Source organism: Protomyctophum bolini, assembly GCF_963924005.1.
Source record: "Protomyctophum bolini genome assembly, chromosome: 18".
In the NCBI taxonomy this organism is placed as follows: Eukaryota; Metazoa; Chordata; class Actinopteri; order Myctophiformes; family Myctophidae; genus Protomyctophum; species Protomyctophum bolini.
Genome location: NC_137879.1, coordinates 23,002,797 through 23,026,385, shown reverse-complemented (window position 1 = coordinate 23,026,385; position 23,589 = coordinate 23,002,797). Strand labels below are relative to the sequence as shown.

At 43.8% G+C, this 23,589-nt stretch overlaps 1 protein-coding gene across 1 annotated transcript in view; it reads right to left on the bottom strand.

Moving 5' to 3' along the window:
• LOC308333308 (liprin-alpha-3-like) overlaps positions 1 to 19,811 on the bottom strand; it is a 29,219-nt gene extending 9,408 nt beyond the window's left edge. The window contains exons 1-20 of the mRNA XM_080789624.1: positions 19,171 to 19,811; positions 12,275 to 12,376; positions 11,517 to 11,681; positions 10,789 to 10,863; positions 10,596 to 10,655; positions 10,165 to 10,299; positions 9,338 to 9,430; positions 8,928 to 8,980; positions 7,980 to 8,073; positions 7,238 to 7,372; positions 6,347 to 6,430; positions 5,742 to 5,873; positions 5,570 to 5,632; positions 4,938 to 5,020; positions 4,107 to 4,293; positions 3,761 to 3,948; positions 2,757 to 3,000; positions 1,322 to 1,461; positions 683 to 831; positions 96 to 192 (exon numbers count right to left, since the gene is read on the bottom strand). Of these exons, the coding sequence (XP_080645750.1) occupies positions 96 to 192; positions 683 to 831; positions 1,322 to 1,461; positions 2,757 to 3,000; positions 3,761 to 3,948; positions 4,107 to 4,293; positions 4,938 to 5,020; positions 5,570 to 5,632; positions 5,742 to 5,873; positions 6,347 to 6,430; positions 7,238 to 7,372; positions 7,980 to 8,073; positions 8,928 to 8,980; positions 9,338 to 9,430; positions 10,165 to 10,299; positions 10,596 to 10,655; positions 10,789 to 10,863; positions 11,517 to 11,681; positions 12,275 to 12,376; positions 19,171 to 19,506 (2,615 nt within the window). The 5' untranslated portion in view covers positions 19,507 to 19,811. The remainder of the gene's footprint in view (positions 1 to 95; positions 193 to 682; positions 832 to 1,321; positions 1,462 to 2,756; positions 3,001 to 3,760; positions 3,949 to 4,106; positions 4,294 to 4,937; positions 5,021 to 5,569; positions 5,633 to 5,741; positions 5,874 to 6,346; positions 6,431 to 7,237; positions 7,373 to 7,979; positions 8,074 to 8,927; positions 8,981 to 9,337; positions 9,431 to 10,164; positions 10,300 to 10,595; positions 10,656 to 10,788; positions 10,864 to 11,516; positions 11,682 to 12,274; positions 12,377 to 19,170) is intronic.
• Between the last annotated feature and the right edge of the window lie 3,778 nt (positions 19,812 to 23,589).

Here is a 23,589-nt window from a genome sequence, read left to right as displayed (position 1 = left end):
ACATGGCGACCGAGAGGGTAGGGAGAGCATGTCATATTAAACACAATTTGTAAATGTTCTAAAATGAATGTTGCATGAGTAAAGGGATGACTAACTTCTTCTTGCTGCGGCGATCTTTTTCCACTGTTCCAGTCCCGAGTTTGGCCAGGCCCAGGGGGTCAGCTGAACCCAAATCATCAGAGGGTGTGGAGGCTGAAGAGGGCAAATGTACAAATGAGTAATACACTGTCTGGATGTCATCTTGAATGAGATTAAAAACGGAGTAGTTCTGAAATCAAAACCACCTGTGTTTGGAGGATGACACAGCAATGAGTGAATTTAATCAAGATTCATTAATGCCTTGACACGTCATCACGCAGCACGTTTACATTCAAAGGAAGTAATTAAAATTAGATTTTATAGACTTTTGATATAAAAACAGTGCAATATTAGTAGCTCAACGTCCAGCACCGGGTCGTGTGTGTGTGTGTGTGTGTGTGTGTGTGGTGTGTGTGTGTGTGTGTGTGTGTGTGTGAGAGAGAGAGAGAGAGAGAGAGAGAGAGAGGGGCAGAGACAGTGCTTTGCTTGCTTCATGGACCACTTGGGGGTCTGCAGATCACCTGCTTCAATAATAGGCTATGATCTATCTTGGAACGGGTAAGGACTAGTACAACATAATTACATAAATCATGTATTTACTGACCCAGTGATGGAGATTCACGTCCAGGTCCACCAATTCTTCCCTTTTCCTTCTTCCCAAAGAGACGGCCAATGGATGACTTAATGCTTTTCTTCTTGCTGGCTTTATGGAGGGAATCCTGGCTAGCAGTGATTGCTCCATCAGTGGACATACTGACAAGACAATAGACCAAAGAAGAAGAAAGAAAGAAAAAATATATGTTAATGACGTTTAGAAGATTTAGAACACTTTGCTGGGGTCTTTATGTGTGTAATATGAGGTTTTAGATATTTTAGATTTTAGCAGTGAGCCCAGTGTCTCTGATGTCATGGACATTGGGCTCACTTACTTCCTGGACTAAATGTTGTCTCAGTAAGACAGCCCTATCCACAAGGAGGAGCAGTGCACAAAAGCATTATGGGAATTGTAGTCCAGGAAGTGAACCCAGTGTCCATGACATCAGAGACACTGGGCTCACTGCTAAAATCAAAAATATCTAAAACCACATAGGCTATTGCACACATAAAGACCCCCAGGAAAGTGTTCTAAATGTGCTTTTGTGAGCCTTATCCGGTTATTCGTTCACTTCATAGTTTCCTTTGTGAGCCTATGGAGTTATTCATTAATGACTTTCGTGCTAAAAGTGCAATCACAATACTGTACCTGCGGAATTCACGGTGATCATCAAGCCCCGCCCCTGGGTGAGTGTGGGTCATTCTGTCCAATCGCAGGGCACGAGGAACAGGGGGCTGGTTGGGGTCAATCAGGGCTAGTGCTCTGCATTCTTCACCCTCTTTGCTATTCTGCATTTAGGAGGGGAAAAATGCATGTAGTTACCATAAGCATGCAGCACCTGCAGTCTCATCTGACGGTACACTGTGATGCAAGTATTCACCTGCAATACAAACTTCAACTCCCTGTGTGCTACTACTTAGCCTTTGTGAGGCTTTTCTAACATTTATACGTTATAAGTATAGCCTATACAAATAAATATTCTCTGTTTTGGCTATGTTGAATATGATTATTTGTTAACCACATGAACTAGCATCCCTATACTGTATAGGGATGCTAGGGTTCATGTGGTTAACAAAAAACCTTACCTTGAGACCTTATGAATATTTTGAGACTTGTACAAGTAATTGTGCATGTTCTGTCCATCATCATGTTGCATGTATTCAGGGCCAAACCCAGTGATTTTACAATACAGTTTATATCATATCAGAACAAATCACATGACATATCCTGAATAACTGTATTTTATTTATTTTAAAAATGTTATCCCACGATTTTGCAACGCATTGTTTCACCCAGTGTCAATTATCTAATGCAGGGGTTTTCAACTGATTGTGAACGAGGGACCACCACCCCCTTAGAATCAACCTGGGGACCACTGTTGTGTTGGATGGGGATATGGGCTAAGATTAGTACTTTCGTAACACTTGCTTATGCATCCCATGTGTATACACCCCACTATAATCCGGTGCACTTCCCCTCCAACTCCAACTCCTTAGTTCCAACTCCCTTTTTTCTGTTGAATTTCTTGAATTCCAACTTGTCAGTAAATGACTACATGGACGGTCATCATAGGTCACCAGGTCATTCAGTTCACTGTTTCGCAACTAGTGGAAAGCAATTTCTTTAAATCAACAAATCCTACATTACTATATGAATGGTCAGAGACCACTTACTAATACTTCCACAGACCACCTGATCTAATGTAATCCTGGGTGCTGCACTTCCTCTGCCAACCTGGGGGGGCAGTGGACTGACCTCATGCTTCCTTCAATGCATGAGGAGCCCAAGCTGCTTCTTTTCACCTGACAGGGGAGAGTTTCCCCGGCCGGACGGAGAGTGTGGAAGGAACACCTTATTCCGAACAGTTCCTTTCCCCTCCGCATCAGGCGCCACGGCTGGCCAGGGGGAGGTAGTTTATAGGCCAGGATTACTGCATGTTTTTGTGAGGGTACCTACCCTAGGGAACACGGGGAGAACATGCAAACTCCACACAGAAAGGCCCTTTCGCCAACCCAATCAAACCCTTTCGCCAACCCACTCCCGTACCCGCCCCCACCCCCATTGATAACTGTATGTACGGTACCTGTCTGTCACACTCCCTGGCAGGGGAGTGTGGTAGGCGAGGAGTGGAATGTCCAGAGCTGGGCGGGGAAGGGGAAGCCAAGGTGGAGGATGTGAGTGAGGGGGTCATGTACCCCCGTCCCACGCTGTCCCGACCTCCACCCAGCGAGGACTGGGCAAGAGACACATCCAGGGCCACGCTGCTGACCCGGCTCTCGATCTCCTCCGCCCTCAGCTCCGTGCTCTCCTTCTCCTCCTGTATCAGCCTGAGGGGAGACAGCAAATACATTAAAAAAAATCTTCACCATATTAAATGAACATGGTCATCCGATTATTATTATGTTTTTATCAAAGTTTCTTTATTAATTTTTCAAGTCACAAAATAGCATACCATTTTTTTTACCCCTCCCTCCCCCCAGAGTTCCCGCTCTGAAAGAGCCACAACCCCGGTAGCTTGTACCATTAACAAAGATACATTGAAATAAAAGGCACATACAAATATACATATTCAAAAATAGAAGAAATTAATAAATTATTGGACGGTCATCCGATTATTGACATTGAAAATGAGTGCTGTGCCCATCAAACGCTCCAAAGCAATACAAGTCAAGCACTCCCTAAACGGCTGCCTTCAGGGATTGAATTTCTGTGTAGATTGCGAGGATTATGATTATTTAATTGATTGCCTCAAATTTCGCACTGATAATGAGGGAGATTCCCGCACACATCCACAGCGATAATATATTTACAGTATCAATGTGAATGTGTAAGGACTGGCTCAGAAGCACTGTATTTCAGTCCTCCATCCGTCCACTGTCTATCCCTGTTTGTAATTTTGGCCAGAACCATGCAGCCCTAACTGCACTTGTCTGTGAGGAGCAGAACAGTCAACACATTTTCACAAAACACTTGATGTTTCAGGGTGTCCCGTCATGTCAAAACTTGACATTTCACTTGACATTCTGACAGAGCTGCAAAATGTGACGACTTGGGAGTGAGAACGAGATGGAACAGACTAGCACTTACTTGATCTCCTTGTTGATGGCCTCCAGCTGCTCCTGCAGCATAATGGCCAAGGTCTGTACGTCCGTCTGGCCGCTGGGGGACAGAAGCTCAGAGCCAAACAGAGTCTCTCTGTCCTCCTCGTCGTCAGAGCAGCCTCCCTCCCCATCGAACCCAGGACCCATCATGTTGCCGCTGTCCCACTCGCCATACTGGAAGGATAGGGAGCGAACACATGGGGAATGAAACGAGACGGGAGACAAGACGAGAGGCAGGAGGAGAGAGGTGAGGAGATGAGAGGAATAAATTCATGATTATCATCATCATCATAATCATCATCATCATCCCAATCATATTATGTGATCCCCACCTTGTTGCCGTCATCCCGAGGTGTCCCCCACCGGCCACGGTGTGCCCGCCTGACCACCACCCCACTAGAGGAGTTGCTGTAGCCGGATGGGAGTGAGCCACCACCCTGGGGGTACCGCAGCTCCGAGGCACTCCCTGGAAGAGATCTTCGAAAAAGGGTGGATGGAAGTGAGCTCACGCTGCCCGCCCTATGGAGGTTTGGTGAGATCCAGAATTCATTTGTTATGGCAGTGGTTCTCAAACTTTTTCTTTTTGGCTTCACTACCCCTTTCCCTGAGTTACAGTATGAATAACTGCAAATAAGTATATTAAGTAAACAAATAATTGGGCTAGTCAAGTTTTAGATTTTATTTGGTTTACAATGTGTTATTGAAAGTTTATCAATGTGTTATCATTAAACAACAGTAAAATACATTTTCTCTCGTGTACCACCTCCACATACCCAAATTTGAGAAACACTGTGTTATGGAACAGTTCTTGAAAATGACAAAGGAAGGGTGTAAGAAATACCAGCTACAAGGTCCCACGGTAAACAGAGTAACAACGATTGTGTTCAGATGACAGATCATGTGCATGTTTCTTTATCAAACACACCACACTCCTCCTCCTCCAGGCAACACATAAATAACTCTGTTTTCATAGTAAAACAACATCACAAGAGAACTCGAGGTTTAAGGGGGAATTGGGGGGTAAACATAGGTCAGCTAGTCTGAGCGAGCGCTGCAGAGCAGGGGCGCGCATTAAATCTCCCCCGGGACAGTTTAGACTGTTTATTTAGTCCTTTTATGTGGAATATATAAATAAATACCCTTGGAGGTCCACTGTGACTAACCTGGAATAGGAGGAGGAGCCGGGCCGGCCTCTCAGCTGGTCCAGCTCCACTTGAATGCGCTCCAGCTCCGCCAGGAGCTGGTCCTACAGGACAACGATGGAGAGGGAAGGTCAAAGGAAAATGACTGATTACTCTGAAACAGCGTTTGTTAACTCTAAATGACATTTAGAATTGTGGAAATTGTCTCTGAACCAAAGTCATTACGTGTCATTACTAGGTTACTAGTTCATTAATAGTTTTTTTTACAGTCTTGGATTATCTCATTAAACTGTCAAAGGAAAGCATATTTTAGATTTTAATACGTTGGGCCGTTGGCTATTCAAAAATAGCAGATATACAAGCTCACAGCGTGAAGCATGAAGTGACGCTGTGGCGCGATGCAAGCTTGTACATATGCTATTTTTTTAACGGCGCGGTTGGAATGAAATCAAATTGGTAATTAGAAAAACTAATGTGTTGGTGCATGTGTGACTTGAGGCAGCATAATGCTGTTAAAAGTATCAGTGTGACAATTTGAAACGTGTAAATGCTAAATAAAAATCACACCCGTGTGAACTGAGTCCCCCCCCCCTCTCTCTCTCTCTCTCTCATTACCACTCAAAAACAAACAATTAAATTAATTATGGAAATACCTTGTTTGCTAGAAGATCGTCCTGGATTTTCTTCATATTGGATAGTTCCTCTGACAGAGAATTCTACAGTGCCAGAAGGGAAGAATTAATATGCAATGTACTTTTCTTGCTGATATACTGTAGTTGACAGAACTTTATGAGACCAAAGCACTGACGAGATATATCTCATTACCTTCTCCTCCAGGGCAGCCATTCTCTCTTTGAGATGGAGCTGCAGTCTCTCGTTGGACTCTGACAGGAGTTTGTCTACTGTGTCTGAGAGGCGTTTGTTGTGTTCGTCATTCATCTTTTCCCTCTGCCTTGCCTGCATTTAAAAATATGACAGAGGGATTCAGGGCAGAGAAATATAAAAAAAACTAAAAGATGAGCCGAGTCAATCAGCCGCCATTTTTTCATCGGGAGAGCGCAAAACATGCGGAAGTTCATGCTATTACAGAGTACACACAAACTGCTGATATACTGTATGGCACCAATAACTTTGTTTGCAACTTTGCATATATTGCGATGTTGGCCTGAGCCAGCACTTTTTTGTGATGTGGCCTCCTTCCTCAACAGTGATTTCACACAATGTTGGGGTCGCTAATGCAGCAATGAGGACACACAAATACTGCCAACTGTGTTCGTCAAGGCACCCGGACAGGCCTACATTGAACCTACATCTCTGCTGGTGGGCAAGTATTTTTAAATGTAGCCCTGGTGTAAAATTGGACCAAAATGCCAGAATATGGGGATGTGGCTGGCCAGGTAGAGAGAGACATAGAGACATGCAGACATTACCCTCTGTAACTCCTGGTTCTTCTCTTCCAGTTGAGCATCCATCTGCCGCAGCCGCTCCTCAAAGTTTCCATGGCGTTCCTCCGCCTAAATAAGAGAGAAGACAAAATGTGTACACTACTTCATCCGTATTCATAAAAAACGTCTTAAATGGGTTCTGTTCTGTTTTCATTGGCTTATTTTCTATATCTTAATGCGTCTTAAAGCTTTACTTTTTGGATTGTTTTTTGTACTTTCTTGCATGTAAGTTTTGTATTTGCTATTTTCAGGACCCCAGGAGGACCTTAAAATCGTCAGTGTTACAGGTCCATTTGGTTACATTATTTTGCACACTCTATGACCTAATTTAGAAAGGTTGTGAACTTGTAGATTGGCAACATGATGCACAACCAACCTAGTACCAGTTAGACGCCTGAGGGCCCTAAAGGGCGAGGTCAGACTGCTGGTGCTTTGGCATAGGGGGTCAGATCAACATATGGAATGAATTATGTACTGGCCATATATGGAGCGTGTCTTGAGTGTACAGGGTTTGATGTGGTCAGATCAACATTTGGAATGTCAGAACATGTCAGCTCCATATATGGAGATCTAAGGGTCTCAGAGGGGGCAGTATCTTGAGTGTACAGGGTATACAATACTGTAGTGTATATTGTGCTAGTCCTACATCCTCCATCAAGAACTGGTCGTGAATGAGCATCTAGTTGTGTGTGCTTGACAATTTGGAGATATAGGCCTACATATATGGTTGACTAACGTTAACTAATAACATGCTTGCACAATATGTGGTTGTAGTCAATTAAGTCCTTGTGTTCTTCTTGTTTCAAGTTTATTAGAAAACATTGCATAACAATATGATAAGGATAACCTGTGAGTTACCAACAGTCCAAGCAGTACCTTGTTGAGGGCAGCTACTCTCTGTGCGAGTTGGGCCTCGATCTCGGGCAGCGTCTCGGCCCTCTGGAGGGTCTGCTGGAGCTTCTGTTTGGCGTCATCCAGTCGCTCCTGGAGCAGCCGGTTCTTCTCTTCACTCTGGACACAGGAGGTAAAACACACAACTTTGACGCTCAACCCCACTGTAAAGGCATTACAATAATGAATCTGTGACTGTTCATTCATATGATTTCATAATGAATGCCCTTCTCTGTGGCTGCAGTATTCCTTTTATAGAGCTCTCATGCACAATGGAAGCCCAATGCCCTATGCCAGTGGTTTTCAACCAGTGGTCCGGGGACCACCAGTGGTCCTTGAGAGGGCTCCAGGTTGGTAACCAAATTGACCCTTATAGATTTTTTACTCTTGAGAGCGTAAAATGAAACCGGTCAATTTGGTTCTCTCTCATTTGGTTAACTCTCAAGAGTTACATTATTGTTAAACATCTGAATTACAAGTCTAATGCAGTCTACACAATTAGAGAAGTTAGAAGAATTGTTATTTTGATAAACGTTTGCCAAAAGCATGTAGACAAAATCTTATCCAACAACAACAAAATATTCTTTAGTTTTGGGTCTGGGAGGCTAAATCTCATCAAATGGTGGTCTGTGGCTTAAAAGCTGATTAAATAATGGGCCATGAAATGCAGGCACACAGAGCTGTAGCAATACACCCAGAGCGGTATGTGGTTTTAGCTGTTCCCCACCTGTCTGTGCAGAGACTCTTTGCTGGCCAGTTCATTCTCCAGCTTGTCTTTGATGTCATGTAGAGACGTCGCCTCCCTCTGGGCGCTCAGGTACCTGCGCACACCACCATGGTACAGTGTGAGATTATTTTGCGTGATTGACAGAGCTGGTCTGGTACATTAAGGAGGTGAAGGAATGACTATGAATATTGCAGTGGAAGGCTGAAACCTGATGTGTACTTCGACGTGCGGAGGTCACCTGCCAAGAATAGCCAATTTACAAGCTCACAATGATGCATGACGCATTGTGAACATGTAAATCTGCTATTTTCAGCAGGCAACACGTCATACGACAGATGTTGTGTGGCAATAGGCAAACTGAAAGGAATGTTACAGTTTGGGACAGATGTCTACAACTTATTTGAAAGCTCAACAAAAAAGCAAAGAAAATATGTTTTTTGATGAAAAGTGAACCAAAAAAAGTGAACAAAAAAAAGAGTGAGGTTGTGCCAAGCTTGTGCCAGGGATCCTACTTAAAGAATCCCTTCATTTTTTAGTTTACAAAAGGTTTCAAGAATTGGCTACTTACAGTATGTCAAACGGCACAGAGCAACTTTAATAATTCAGGGTTCACACACTATTTCATAAAAAAAGGATTCACACTTGCGTTAGATGCGTGAGAGCGAGGAATCATGTCGTTGCAACATTCTACTGCTTTTTCCAGATTTTCCAGGTGTTGAAACACTAATTATAAATTAGAAACGTCAGCACAGACGTCACCAGATGAAAAAAAGCCAGTGACTGCTTAAATTACGCATTATGCCTTCACAACATCTTTCAAGCCAACATTACCCATACGCATTATGATACATGTGTCACACACTGTGTGTGAGAGAAATCGCCATGGGTAAGAATAGATCTTTACAATCATGATATTATTCTGAAGGCAGCGAGACAGGATCAGGTTACCTGCGTTCTAGCGTGGTAATCCTCTCCTCCATATCCTCTCTTTGGCACAGTGCCTGAAAGGAGAGAGAATCATTGTGATGACGCATAGCGATAAACACGTTCATATAATGTATCATTGAACACGCAACTCTGCTCTCATAACATATCATGTTACACTGTATAACTGATGGACACGTATCTGTTAGTGGGGTGGCATGTTCTGCCTTGTGAGGTAACAGTGCTGTGTTATATATTTAACAACAGCCTACACAGCCCAAACAGGGGGCAACGTTATGTCACCCCTTCTTATTTAATTTCTCAAACGAAACAAAATGTTTTCCTTCTGTGATTTTCAAGTACAGTAGATGCATGTTATGTTGTCCAGAGAGCTGAGGGCCTCGGCCAGGAAGGAACAGATCGGCCCAACAGACCTCTTTTACGTCCCTCTGGAGCTTTTGATTGGCCTCCTCTGACTTCGTCACCTCCCTCCTGGCGGCCGCAAGCTGTTCCTCTATTTCCCCAACCTGACACGACACCACAAGACGACACAGACAGAGCTGTCATTACTCACCGCTAAATCCTAAATGTGCACTTTGGAAATGGCTGATCATAATATTGGCATTTAAAGCTGAATGGGAACTCATCAAGAGCACCAGAAGCCCAATACGAGTATGGAGGCGTGTAAAACATTCATTCTTGTTGTGGATTCTGTCTTCTTGTATTTTTTTGTGTGTATGTTGTCCTATGTCCTAAGTATGTGTCGTTGTAAATGTGCACATATAATTTTGTCAAAAATCTGTATAAATGCTGAAATAGGATATTAGTAGCATAATTTCATTCCTTCACTCCTTTGCCTATGAAATGTTGAATTTGTGTAAGCCAAATAAAAAAGCTAGGTACTGCAGTTAGTTAGCAATCATCCACCGTCTATTCAATTTGAATTGATTACACAATAATTGGCCAATGACTAAAATGATGCACTACATAATGAGGCTTGCCAAAACAGTTGCATTATTCTAATTAGCCACAAGAGGGAGGAGGGGACACAGCTTCCTCCAGTCTGGGCTCTCCTTGTTAAATGCCCCTGCTGTGCTGTTTGGAGTTCCTTTATTTCTGGTTTAGCCAAGCACTATTACAGTAAGTCACCTAATATATGATAAGTTATCATATATTAATTTAGTTAGCTAAATTGCCACGCACGCACACTCGCTCGCTCTCACTCTCACTCACTCACTCACTCACTCACTCACTCACTCACCTGCCGGCACATGAGAGCCAGTCTCTCTTTCAGCTGGGAGAGTTCACCTCTCTGTCGTTCTATCTCTCCTTCTCTCTGTCTGTCGAGCTCGCCATCTTCCAGGCCAGACGACGGGCCGTTGGGAAGGCGCTGCAGCTTCACCACGGCGTATGGGAAAAGAATGAGAGCAACAGAGAAAAATAATCAATTAGAACCAGTTGAGGTTGCAGGTGAATATGAATGAGATTTCCACAAGGTATGGTAAGCACATGTTATACAAAACGCCATGATACCCATACATTTACAGTACTACTCTACTGCTAAGACGCACGCACGCACACATGCACGCGCACACACAGTCCCACGCGTGTGCGCGCACACACACACACACACACACCCACACACACACACACACAAACACTGGAACCAACATGCATAAAACCCTCCCTTACATCTTTCCCGATGTCCAACCCTTGTTGACGTCTTTTAATTTGGTCTCTTAAAGAGATTACCTGGGAAGGACGGAGACAAAATAGACAAGCAAGACAATAGCATCAATATTCTGTCATTGTTCTAGGTCGGTTGAATGTACTGTGCTTCTTCAGACATTCGAAAACGGGCAAAGTTTCTATACTGGACTTTTACCTCTTGAGAAGACGTTGTTAGTTGATCCTCCAACACAGATACCCTCTCGAGGGCCACGCGGAGTCTCTCTCGAACCTGCAGGGGTCCCAGAGGAAGGAGACAACCAATGGTGTAAAAAAGTGCTATACTTCTAAACTATTCTTCTTTTAATGTTGTTTTAATGGGGGGGGGGGGGTTAAATAAAGGCTTTCGCCTTTATTTTATATTCTATTATAGAGGGACAGACAGTAGGCTGACAGGAAATGGGGGAGAGAGACGGGGGAGTGACATGCAGTAAAGGCCGTCAGGATCGGGAGTCGAACCTGCGGCACACTGCCAGACTCTGACTAGGCCAAGGTGCCTGGACTGCTGAGCCACAGCCCAGGCCATACTTAGCGACAATTTTGTGGTATTTTTAATAGGACATGATTCCAATTTTCTGTACTTTTAATTCTACTCCATTACATCTATGGGTTATTTACAGAATGCAGATTATAACACATTATAGAGTACAACTGTTACCTCTCCATTTGAAACATACAGTAGCCTACTCTATACACCAACCCCCCCACCCCCCGCAGTACTGATTTGTCGTCTCTCATCCTGAACTGGAAATGTCATGTGCAAATTGCACTTTTGGGACAGCCCTGGTGGACCGGTTGTCTGTCAGTGAGACCGACAGGCTCTATTGCTAACAACGGTCTCTACCGGCAATTTAAGGCAAACAAAAAATGACACATGTCACCAACCTTTTCGTCCAGCGCCTTGTGGTGCTCGAACAGAGACTTAAGGGCCTTGAGGACTTCCACCTCGCTGGAAACCCCTGCCGGGGACTGGGCCTGTCGCTTCACCACCGTCATCCTCAGGCTCCGCTCGTGACGCGACACCAGACACTCCAGGTGTTCCAGCAGTAACTGGGGAGGGCAGGATTTATAATTTGTCACACGATGTGCCGCATAGCAAAATTACCAGATCTGCAAACTGATGCGGGGCATCATGAGCTTGTAGATCTGCTATTTTTAGTCTGCAACACTTTCGTTCCATGAAGCATTAATCAAGCATCAGCAATTCAGGCAGAGGAGAGAAGAAAAGAGTGATGACGTACTGTAGAGCAAGGGAGGGAGGTAGAGGAGAACAATGGGGTGAGAGGGTATAGAAAGACAGGAGGGAACGGAGGGACCATGTGGGTGATATCATGAGATACGGAGAAAGTAGAAGATGGAGAGGTGTAGCAAATTTGAAGGATGCCGATTTTTCTAGAAGAGCATGAGGTAGCACAAAGTGACAAAATGGTTGGAGAGATAAGAAACGAAAAGGCGATGTAGAGGGAGAGACGTGAAGGAAAACGAAAACGGAAGAGGTACGAGAGGAAGTTAAAACAAAAAGCACACAAAAGGGAGGGCCGTCCTACCCACGAAGTCACAGCACAATGGATGAGGAAGATAATGACAGGAAGACAGGTTTTTTTGCTAATAGGCAAAATGGCCGCTACTGTATAACATCTTACACGTGTGTTGTTCCTCTCTGCTTTGAGCTCAGCAATCTCCTCCTCTCTCTCCAGTAGCTGCTCCCGGCAAACGTTCAGCTCCTTAGTCAACACAGCGAACTCCTGTGGAACACACATGCAACATGCGTTCAGGGGTGACTCAGCATCAGGTGCAGCTATTTGACCTGATATTGTTCTTCAGGAACACCACACTGCCTTGCTGTAGCTATGCCTAAAAATTTCCCATAAGCCCTGTATACTTCACCGTGATCTACAGATGTATGAAAAAAATCAAAATAGCATTTTTTTTTATAGTTTTGCCAAATTATGGAAAATGTTCATCTAATGAGATACTCAAAATAGTGAGGTGAGGTTGAAATTGTCACACGTGCACACACACGCACGAACAACATGCGTACTTTCTACTTCGTCCAAAATCCAGCTGCAGAAAGACACTTTGTCTGACCCGTATAGTGCGGGAAGATGTACTGTACTCAGTACATCTGAGGTAAACACACTTAACAATCACGTAGCTCACTGACACACTTTCCCGTATCACTCTCCAGCCCAACCTAGCATTTTTTTTTATAGTTTTGCCAAATTATGGAAAAACTCAAAATAGTGAGGTGAGGTTGAAATTGTCACACGTGCACACACACACACACTGTTATGGCTGGATTTCGGACACTAAACGATGAGACCAAGTTCCCTTTGTAGATCATTCTTTATTAACGTGCACTCAGTATACACGGATGCCACTGGCTCGCAGGCCGGTCCTCCCAAGAAGCATAACATAACAATCACAGAGTTATACCTTATATACAGTCTTAGTCCCACCCACAAGGCGGACCAGAATGAGAGCAGACAGGATGGGGAGGTGAATACGCAAAGGACCATTTGTTTACACACAAAGGAAGAGGAAGAGGGGGGGGGGGGGGGGGGGGGGGTGGGACGGAACAGGTGAGAAGGGAAGGGGGGGGGGAACTTGCTCTCCCAACATGGACAGGAAGAGACGGGGGTTGTGAGGTGGAGCTGTGGAGAGGATCTAAGTGACAACCGCCAAATGTTGCCTCTCACAGGATGTCAGGTTGTCTAGACGAACCTAGTGTATTCAATGAGCTTCAAATGAGCTTTGATGATGGAAATTCCTCGTCAAATCCTTCCTCTTGTTAATTAAAACAACAGCTTAATTAAACAATAATTTGAATTTTCCATCAATATCAAAATAATACATCATAATACATTTGAACAAAATACATTGTAAGCATGGTTTAAGCAGCTGCGTCAATGCGATTTTTTTTGTTGAACTTTGTGCATGTTGTCGTGAAGTTCAGTCCTCGTTCTCGAGCAGCTTCACATAACTTCTCAAGTCAACTTGTAATTGTAGCAATACATAACTTCAAGTCAACTTGTAATTGTAGCAATACTTTCCATAAAGTTATGTGCAGTGTCTATGTCCCCACATTTATAGACAAACTACACATACTCCTCTATTTTTTTTTTTTTTTTTTTTTTTTTTTAGACTGATAAAAAATCACTGATGTGCACTCAATCACTAGCTCATTTATCACTTACATGGAGACTATATATTTTGACTAATAAGAAAATCCTGTAGGCTTAACAATCCAAATCTTATCTAATTTACAAAGGATCCAAGAAATCCCTAAAATTGATACTAATACAGTACCCTGTTGATTTAGCACGGCAAACTATAACATAACAAATAGCCCAGAGAACATCATATATTCCAAACAATATTTTCTTTCCAGGTATTGCATTAGCTTTTTTTAGCAACAAACTGGCATGCTGCAGGTGTCGATTTTCACACCTTACACCTACCTACCTTAACTGAAGGAAAGAAGTTAACATGGTATAGACATTATTTTCCATTTCATCCTATGAGTCAGGTCATCTTCGGTGTGCCTGATTTTGGTTAGGAGATTTTGTACTTGGTAATGTTATTTTCTATATAACACAATCTACACAATACAATTGTTTTAACAACACAGATCAATCCCACTGCCTCTCACTGTTTTGACAGCTGCAATGGGACACTTTTCCCCCTGGCTGCATCGGCGGCCATCTTCTGATAGGGGTGTGTGTGTGTGTGTGTGTTGTTGAGGCGGTGGGCAAGTCACATGCTGCTACTTTTTAGCAGACTTCCGAAAAGTGTCTTTCCATTTCCATTTCACCTTCTTTTTCTTTCCATCTGGATCGGAAAATAAAGGCATCTTTCTGGCCTTAGATTTAAGGAATGGAGGCGTGAACCTCTCCTTTCCTGCCAACTCTGACAGTGCGTGTAAAAACTTACGGAACGCAACTGCCGGTACTTTGATCATCTCCTCCTTCACTGGCCGGCCCGCCGGAATCCCCTCTGGGCGCATGAGTGTGCACTCCTCTCCCACCGCCTGTCGAACGAGCAGACCCCCGACACCCTCGACGTCCGTTGCTGCTCCGACGACCAGGGTCGTGCAGGTAGGCTTCAGGGCCTCCGAAGGAGATGTCCCCTTGTTCTCAACGTCTGTCGCTGGCTTGTCTCCGGTCCCGAACTGCTCAGCAGGAGCCTCCGTCTTTGTAGTCAGGAGCCTTCCTGCGCTGTGCACAGGAGATGTCCCCTTGTCGTTGACGTCTGTCGCTGGCTGCTCTGCTCCTGCTGGTTTTGGTTCCGTTCTCCCCACCTCGATGTCAGACGATTTCCTCTTGGTTGAAGGCTGTGGACCGTCCGCGTGGGCTCCTGCAGGCACCGTCTCCTCTCCGTCTGGGCATTGACTGGCTTGTATGTAGCCCAGGTCGAGAGTCAGTGCCTGCTGTGAAGACAAAGGAGATTTCTGAGGAGCCAGTGGTCTGCTCTGTGTCCTTGGAAGTTCTTCTATATGATTTCCCAGTTGTCTCTTCCTCCATCCACACTGAAAATACTTTTTTGTGGCGGTCAGATTTGTCTTTACTGACTTTTTCTTACTAATTTTCTTCTCATATTTTGCAACCATCTCTTTCTTTTCTGTGGCCGCCGGGGCACTTTTTTTGTTTCCCATATTGAAATACTGTCTCTGGCAAGCACGGTTCTTTGGCTGCGACGTCTCTGGCAAGCACGGTTCTTTGGCTGCGTCTCTGGCAAGCACGGTTCTTTGGCTGCGACTTCTCTTAATGCAAAACAAGGTCTCTCTTTTCTCTTCTTTTTTTTTTTTTTTTTTTTTTTTTCAAAATATGAGAATTAGCACTTAATCTGGAAAGTTCTCACCGTTTCAGTGTAGCCACAGGTTTTTTTAAATCCTGGCGTTTTGAACTCCGTAGATTCAGCATTTGACTCTTCTGTAGATCTGTCCGTTTGTTGAAATCAGTCAGTTTTGATCTTCCGGAGTTTTTAGACGACAACAGGATCCCACTTCTCGACACCAAATGTTATGGCTGGATTTCGGACACTAAACGATGAGACCAAGTTCCCTTTGTAGATCATTCTTTATTAACGTGCACTCAGTATACACGGATGCCACTGGCTCGCAGGCCGGTCCTCCCAAGAAGCATAACATAACAATCACAGAGTTATACCTTATATACAGTCTTAGTCCCACCCACAAGGCGGACCAGAATGAGAGCAGACAGGATGGGGAGGTGAATACGCAAAGGACCATTTGTTTACACACAAAGGAAGAGGAAGAGGGGGGGGGGGGGGGGGGGGGGTGGGACGGAACAGGTGAGAAGGGAAGGGGGGGGGGAACTTGCTCTCCCAACATGGACAGGAAGAGACGGGGGTTGTGAGGTGGAGCTGTGGAGAGGATCTAAGTGACAACCGCCAAATGTTGCCTCTCACAGGATGTCAGGTTGTCTAGACGAACCTAGTGTATTCAATGAGCTTCAAATGAGCTTTGATGATGGAAATTCCTCGTCAACACACACCCGCACTCACGCACAACATGCGTACTTTGTCCAAAATCCCAGTGCAGAAAGACACTTCTGTCTGACCCGTATAGTGCGGGATGTACTGTACTCTACATTTGACATAAACACACTTAACAATCACGTAGCTCACTGACACACTTTCCTGTATCACTCTCCAGCCCAACCTCCTCTGTGAACACAACATTCATGGAGAGATTACGTCACACCATTACACAATGGCACTGCACGGGAATACACAAGAGAAGGCCTGAAAGCATAGCGCCGATATGTCACTGAAAGCATACAGTAGCGCCGATATGTCACTGAAAGCATACAGTAGCGCCGATATGTCACTGAAAGCATACAGTAGCGCCGATATGTCACTGAAAGCATAGCGCCGATATGTCACTTCAACACTAACTGATGCATTTGCAACCAGTGCACAGTAATGGAGAGCAAATTGGAAAGCTCGTCTTACATTGTGAAAAACTATATACAAATCAGACAGACAGGCAGACGCATGCATGCGCACGCACGCACGCACGCACGCACGCACACGCACACACACACACACACACACACACACACACACACACACACACACACACACACACACACACACACACACACACACACACACACACACACACACACACACACACACACACACACACACACACACACACACACACACACACACACACACACACACACACACACACACACACACACACACACACACACACACACACACACAACTCAGTGGATGTCATGTTCATGATCTCTTAACCACTATATGTCTAATAACTATAGCCTATACTTACAGCAGCTGATCTAAACGCTAACACTTCTTGTTTTATCGTTGCCTATCTATAGTCTGCCCAAAGTAGGTGAAAGTGGTTAACACCATCAACACAAAAAAACAAGAACAGCAACACAAAAGATTCAGAGGTTTGAGGAAACTACTCTGTTTTGACTGGCTGAGAATGACAGTGACATATTACTACTTGTTTCATAAATCAAAACAAAAACAAACAACTAAATACGTTTAAACACATAATGGGCCTGTGAGCAAGGAGGGGGAGAGAGAGAGAGAGAGAGAGAGAGAGAGAGAGAGAGAGAGAGAGATAGATACAGATACAGATGGTGACACAGTGGGTCCATTGGCTCATGGCCTTGTGGGATTGTTCCTTGTTTGGATAAGGGCGGATTCTCAGTTGGCTTCTCTTTGTTCCCTTGTCGATTCTTTTCCATTTCATCTCTGAAAAAAGAAAGGCTCTGTGGGCTGGTAGGCCGGCCTTCATTCATCTAAATGAAAGTAGTATCTTTCTTTTGAAAACACAGTGAAGGTGTTAATATGAATACTAAAAAAAGAAAAATCAAAGAGAGGGGAAAACAAACGTCAACAAAACTGAGATAGTGGCTGAAACATTAGCATGTAGCCTACTCAATATTATGTGGAATGCATGTAAATTTAGTGAAAACTAGAAAAAGTGCCCCTCGGAGCACAGGTCTCCACCAGGCCAGGTCAGGTAATTGTGGCCTCCTGCATGGTGGCGCCATAATAGGCCAATGTGAAAAGGCTGCCATTTCTTCTTACACCTTTGATGGCAATTGGATGATTTGAGGGATTTCACATAAATTGCACGCTGCGTTCATGATTTGAGGGGTTTTGTTCAAAACAGGACAGACCTGCAAACTTTGGAAGCCAATTAGCATGAAATATGAAATATCTATCGGACAGATCCGTCTTGAGCACATGACTATATAATAGAGCGTCGCAGTCCCTCCCCCTTTCAGAACGACGAGTGGCCCAGGAAATGAAATGCAATGCATTTCTCCCATAGGATTTTCTTTAAGTATTTATTTAAAGACGGTTACGCCGCGGACAAAGCCAACTCGGATCGTGACAAATCATGACAATGAACACAATATTTTGGTCCGATCAAATCATTAGAAAGAAGAAAATAAAGGCAGGAGACAACACTATTTGTTTTGTTTTTCTTCTTATAAATTATTTGATCGGCCCAAAACATTGAACATTGCCTTGAAATTGAACTATGTGTTGGTATAAAAGCCTACAGTACCTACACTTGGGTCCAGCTCAGTAGCCTTGTGATTGGAGTGTCCAACATGAGATTTGGAGGCCAGGGGTTCAATCCCCAGCCGAGCCATAGCAAAGGCTATAAAAACCGTATGCAATGCCTCCCTGCTTGGCACTCAGCATCAAGGGTTGGGCTCAGGGTCCTGTGTCATGTAGGGCTGAACCTACCTTGCACTTTTTCAGACTAATATTGGCCTTCAATTCACAATTGTTTCATCATGCAATACAGAAACAGGACCTTATGGGTCTTATGGCTCCAGAACCGTTGGTTCCCCAGGGCTACTTAATTTACTTACATTTGGAATTGGTTTCTACTTTCTACACATAAACACATTCATTTCCTTTTCTGTCTTATTTTTTATGGGGAGTGGAGATGCATTTACGTACACTTCAATGCATCTCTGACCTCCTTCTAGTATAAATAGGGCCTCATCTTACAGAATCTACAAGTGAAGTTATCTATAAGAAAGAATAGCATGCCAAATGAAACAGAAAACAGCATACAACAGAACACATATGAACATAAACAGGGCATGAACCTAAGGCCTTATATTTGTGTAGAAGGTTCTTAAGTATGCTGAGCGGGGTGCATTGTGATGTTCCTTTGTAGCTGCTGTGTGTGTGTGTGTGTGTGTGTGTGTGTGTGTGTGTGTGTGTGTGTGTGTGTGTGTGTGTGTGTGTGTGTGTGTGTGTGTGTACAAACGGTCGCTGTCAAGGCTCTGTCATGTTTCAACACAACAAGCCATGCATGTCCAAACGAACATAATGAATGCTACAACTATGCTTTCAGGATACATAACACAAACAATTTCACCTTATATTAACACACATATTGTACTTCCCCCATTTACATAAATAAATGTCCATCTTACACACACACACACACACACACACACACACACACACACACACACACACACACACACACACACAGTACCTGTGGCAGAGCGATGGAGAGCTGCCTCTGAAGTGAGTCCTTCTCATGTCCCAGCTCTCTGAGGCGAAGCTGGGCAGTGCCGAGGCAGTCCTGGGTTTCCCTCAGGCTCTCCAGCAGTCTCTCCCTCTCTGTCAGCATGTTGACCATCAAGGACTCCAGGTTCCCTGTGCTCCCCCCCTCGTCTCCCCCGCCCCTGGGTTCCCTGCCGCCATAGCTCCCTCCTGCTACGGCGCCTCCCGGACCACTGATCCCAGCTCCAGCGGGAGACGAGGGACCCCCACCGGCCCCGCTGCGTCCATCCTCCGAAATAGTGGGCATCACTTCGCACATCATCATGAGACACCGGCGTGTGTCAGGGTTCAGTGAGAAAAATAGAAAACAAAAAGGACTAAATGGGGGATTGTACGTGCCAAGCGCTCGTCTCCGTGCTCAAGGATTCTCTTTGATCCAGGGTGGTCTTTTATGTTACAGAGGCATGTGTTTTCAGCCTTCAACAAACAGTCCTTGTAACAAGGATACTTCACGTTTTACTAAAAGTGCTATGTACAAAATACAAATCTTTATTTTCTCGGGCTTTCAAAAAAATATTACTCATTTGGTCACGTTTATGTCTTTCGCGGTTCCTCCTATTATTGCCTTCATGCTTTACCAAATCCAACGTCTTCACGCCATGTCTTGTCTCAATGCTCTTCTTGCGTCATGTGTCAACATGGAAGAGGAAGGGGAAGAAAGTGAGGGGCTGTAGGGGACGGAAGGGGATGAAATAGAACTGGTGCTCCTAATCTTGGTCCACTAGGCCAGGCTCCTTAACGCACCAGGAGATAGCTGGAAAACAGAGCAAACATCACATTAGACTCACCTCAATAAACATCACTGTGCATTTCTGAGATATATATATATACTGTATATACTGTATGGTATATTCACATCCGAATATAAGGATTTCCGCTACAGTGAGTAGAGTGCAGGTATTAAGGTGAGGCCTAAACACTGAGCTATATGGAACTCAATAAACTGCCTGTCTATGTCAATGACAGTAAAAACCAACGGTCAATACTGTTAAAAGGCAGGCTCATACGAATCAAGACAATTATGAGCTCCACATCTTTTTCTAGCGAGCTGAAATGTATTTGTTGTGATTCCAGAAAGCAACATTTTACAACTTTTAATCATTGTTGTTTGTTAATGGTTTTGATTGATTGATTACATTTTGCAGAATTACAGTACATTTCAAGCACAAACTCAATACAAAGACTGTTAACTGTGAGTGGACGACCCATTTAAGCATTACACTTGTTTACAAGAGAGTCCACCATGTTCAATTCATCAAAACATTTAGAAACGTACAAATAGACACTTCTATATAGTCAAAGAACAGAACAGGAATTCATCATAAAGGAGGTAAAAAGGGAAAAGAAACATACAGTGAGGGGGAAAAGGGGGGGCGGTTGGGGGAATAAGGCATGCACATACTTCATTGGTCCATTGTGTATAAGGACACCTTGTGAGTTGTGGGCCACAATTGCACTGATTCAGAGAACCACTATTGTTATTGTCCCTGATGTCCCACTCTCTCATACCCTATTCTTCCCTGTCTAGTCTATAGCACTCAAGGGCTTGCTGTGGCCTTTCTACTTTAAAATGTCCATGTCTGATTTAGTGGCCCATGTGGGTTTCTTTGTGCTTGTGAAGCCAAGGTGGTGCAATGAAAAACTTTTTCTCATCCAATCAAAATCATCCGTTTTGTAAATCAAAAGTATTCTGTACAAACTAAGTGCACCACAGCTGCCAACAAAAATTGCAGAGGGTTTGCACACCATGTGGATTTCCAGGATTTAATTTAAGGACTGTTACCTCGAAAGAAATCAGATGCCTTGTCCAGTTTCAAAGCGACCTCGCTTTGATGTGGTTCAGAATTAGCTGCTCATTGCTGGTGAAGTTGGCAGCATTTGGCAGCCTCACAGTGTCTCAACTTATAAACGTGCTTCCTTCCCCTGTGCGACGGATAATTACTCGTGCAAGACTGACAGTATTGCTTTAGTTCATATTACATTTTAAATGCTCAAAGGGAATGCAGTTTAGAGAGCCGTTTTAAACTTCTGTGAAATATCAACTGCTGCTCAATTGCTACATATCATTATCATCTGCCATCATCACAACCTAAGTTAACAAAGAGGTAGACTTGAAAAGGCGATGCTATGATGACATACAGTAGTCAAAAGTACAGATTTATGCCAAAGATAGCTTAGAACCTAACAACTTATACCCTACTTTGTTGATGTGGTACCCCAGGGGTCCGGACTTAGCCCCCTACTTTTTCCCTCTACACCAAATCTCTTCGCCAACAATTGATGATCTACACTACAAGATCACATCTGTCACAATGCGAATGATGACATTTTGAGAATAGGTACGCTAGGGTTCAAGTAGCCTCGGTACCAGGCTTTCATTTTTGTTGGTGCAAAAATGTAAAGCCTGGAGGAACGCATTGGCCGCTCTGGTCTAAAAGTGGGAGTCAACCCTTCCGGGTGGGCGTCGCTCCAAATTATGTGACGTAGCGCTGCACTAGGGGGAGAGGAGGGGCCGGGGGTGACGGACAGATCGATGAGATCCAATCAGGGCGTGCGCAAATCTCAGCCGGGACCCGCCCCTCTAGACCAGAAACCTAACATGTTAGCTCAGGCTAGGGTTCAAGTGGTATAACCTTAACTGTAACACGTATTGCAACTGATCTGTATGTGAGATGGGCCCCTGATGGAGGAAAAATAAATGTCAATCAAAATCTACAAAGTAATATAAAAACAAACGTCAAACCTAGATAAGTACTTTGCTTAAGTAAATGTACTCTTAATTACTTTCCGCACCACTGGTGGAGGCTGGAGGGTAAACTTAGCTATGGGTATTCTTGGTGTTTTATTGTATTCAAGCAAAGGTACAAGAGAGTCCAGAGATGTCCAGAGAGTTGGTTTCCTGATAGATTAATTCAAATAATACAGCAAATCCATCAAATTGAAAATGAAGCCTCCTGTAACTGTAAGAGTGCTTTGAGGCAAAAGTCCACTTTATAATTCTAAAATAATAAAGCATTTACCATAATGCTACAGTAAAGCAACGTGAAAGAGTTGTTGGTCGAACCTTGTCCGAAAGTTTAAAGGCAAAATGTCACTCTGACTGTCCTCAGTAGATGCAGGTCTAGTGATTTAGTGGTCATTCAGTATGTGTTTGTATAAGCAAAGCATTTTCACTTCTGAAAATAAACAACCTACAAGTTCACAATGCACTGCAACCTAATGCGTTGTGACTTGTGAACTTGTATATTCACTATTTTTGGCAAAGAGATTTGGTGTGGAGGGGTAAAAGGAGGGGGCCCAGAATAGAACCCTGGAGGACGCTACAAATTACAAATAACAAATTATATAGGATTTAAGTGGTTCAAATAGCACAGCATTGCTAGCTTACTTTAAAACAATACCCAAATAAGACCAGCTAAACTGTGAATTGTTCACAAATATGATGTAAAATCATTCCCTTTCAGCAGCACTTTAATAGAAGGAGGCACAGGAAATGTACAAGGCCCAGTATTATGCTGTAACAACACAGAGTAGGCTACTGCAAAGCTATGTGGAGCTATGGTCTGCCACAAAGTATTCAACATTTGTGTGTACTAACTTAATTTTAGCATCACAGCTATTCTCTTAGAAAGCTCCCTCTTCTTAGATGATGTGTAAGCGTGAGGTGTAACCTAAATTTAGCTGGGCTGAAAGGTGCACAGCCAACGGGTACATTTTTACACTCTCAAACTTAACTAACTCTCCAGATTTAACTGTGTGCATTGGCTGCTTCAACCCATATTCAGCACTAACAAAGCTCAACACTGCAGCTTGCATTCCCGGACATAAGAGTTTGCTATGAGGTCACGGCTTGAAGACGTGTGTGTGTGTGTGTGTGTGTGTGTGTGTGTGTGTGTGTGTGTGTGTGTGTGTGTGTGTGTGCGCGCGCGCGCGTGCGTGTGTGCTCGAGAGAGAGATCTGTCTGATGCTCTGCAAAATGATAAATGACATGGATAGTCTATATTATAACTCTATATAGACCAGGCAAGCCTTACAACGCATATATAACATTATGCACATGTCTTAAGGGAAATACAACAAGGGCAGGACGTAGGGGTATAAAAATTCACATTGTGATTGCTCTCTGGGTAAAGACGGTTTGGGATTCTTTGACATTTTCACGGTCTTGTTCCACTCACTGTAATATAAATAATAGCATATGAGTTGAAGCAAAGACCATCTTGGTTTGAGTTGTCATATATCCATCATGTGCGCCTCTTCACTGAGAAATGTACTTTAACTGAGTTAAAGTACGTGTGTGTGTGTGTGTGCATGCGTGTGTGTGTTCATTTTCATTATCACCCACATT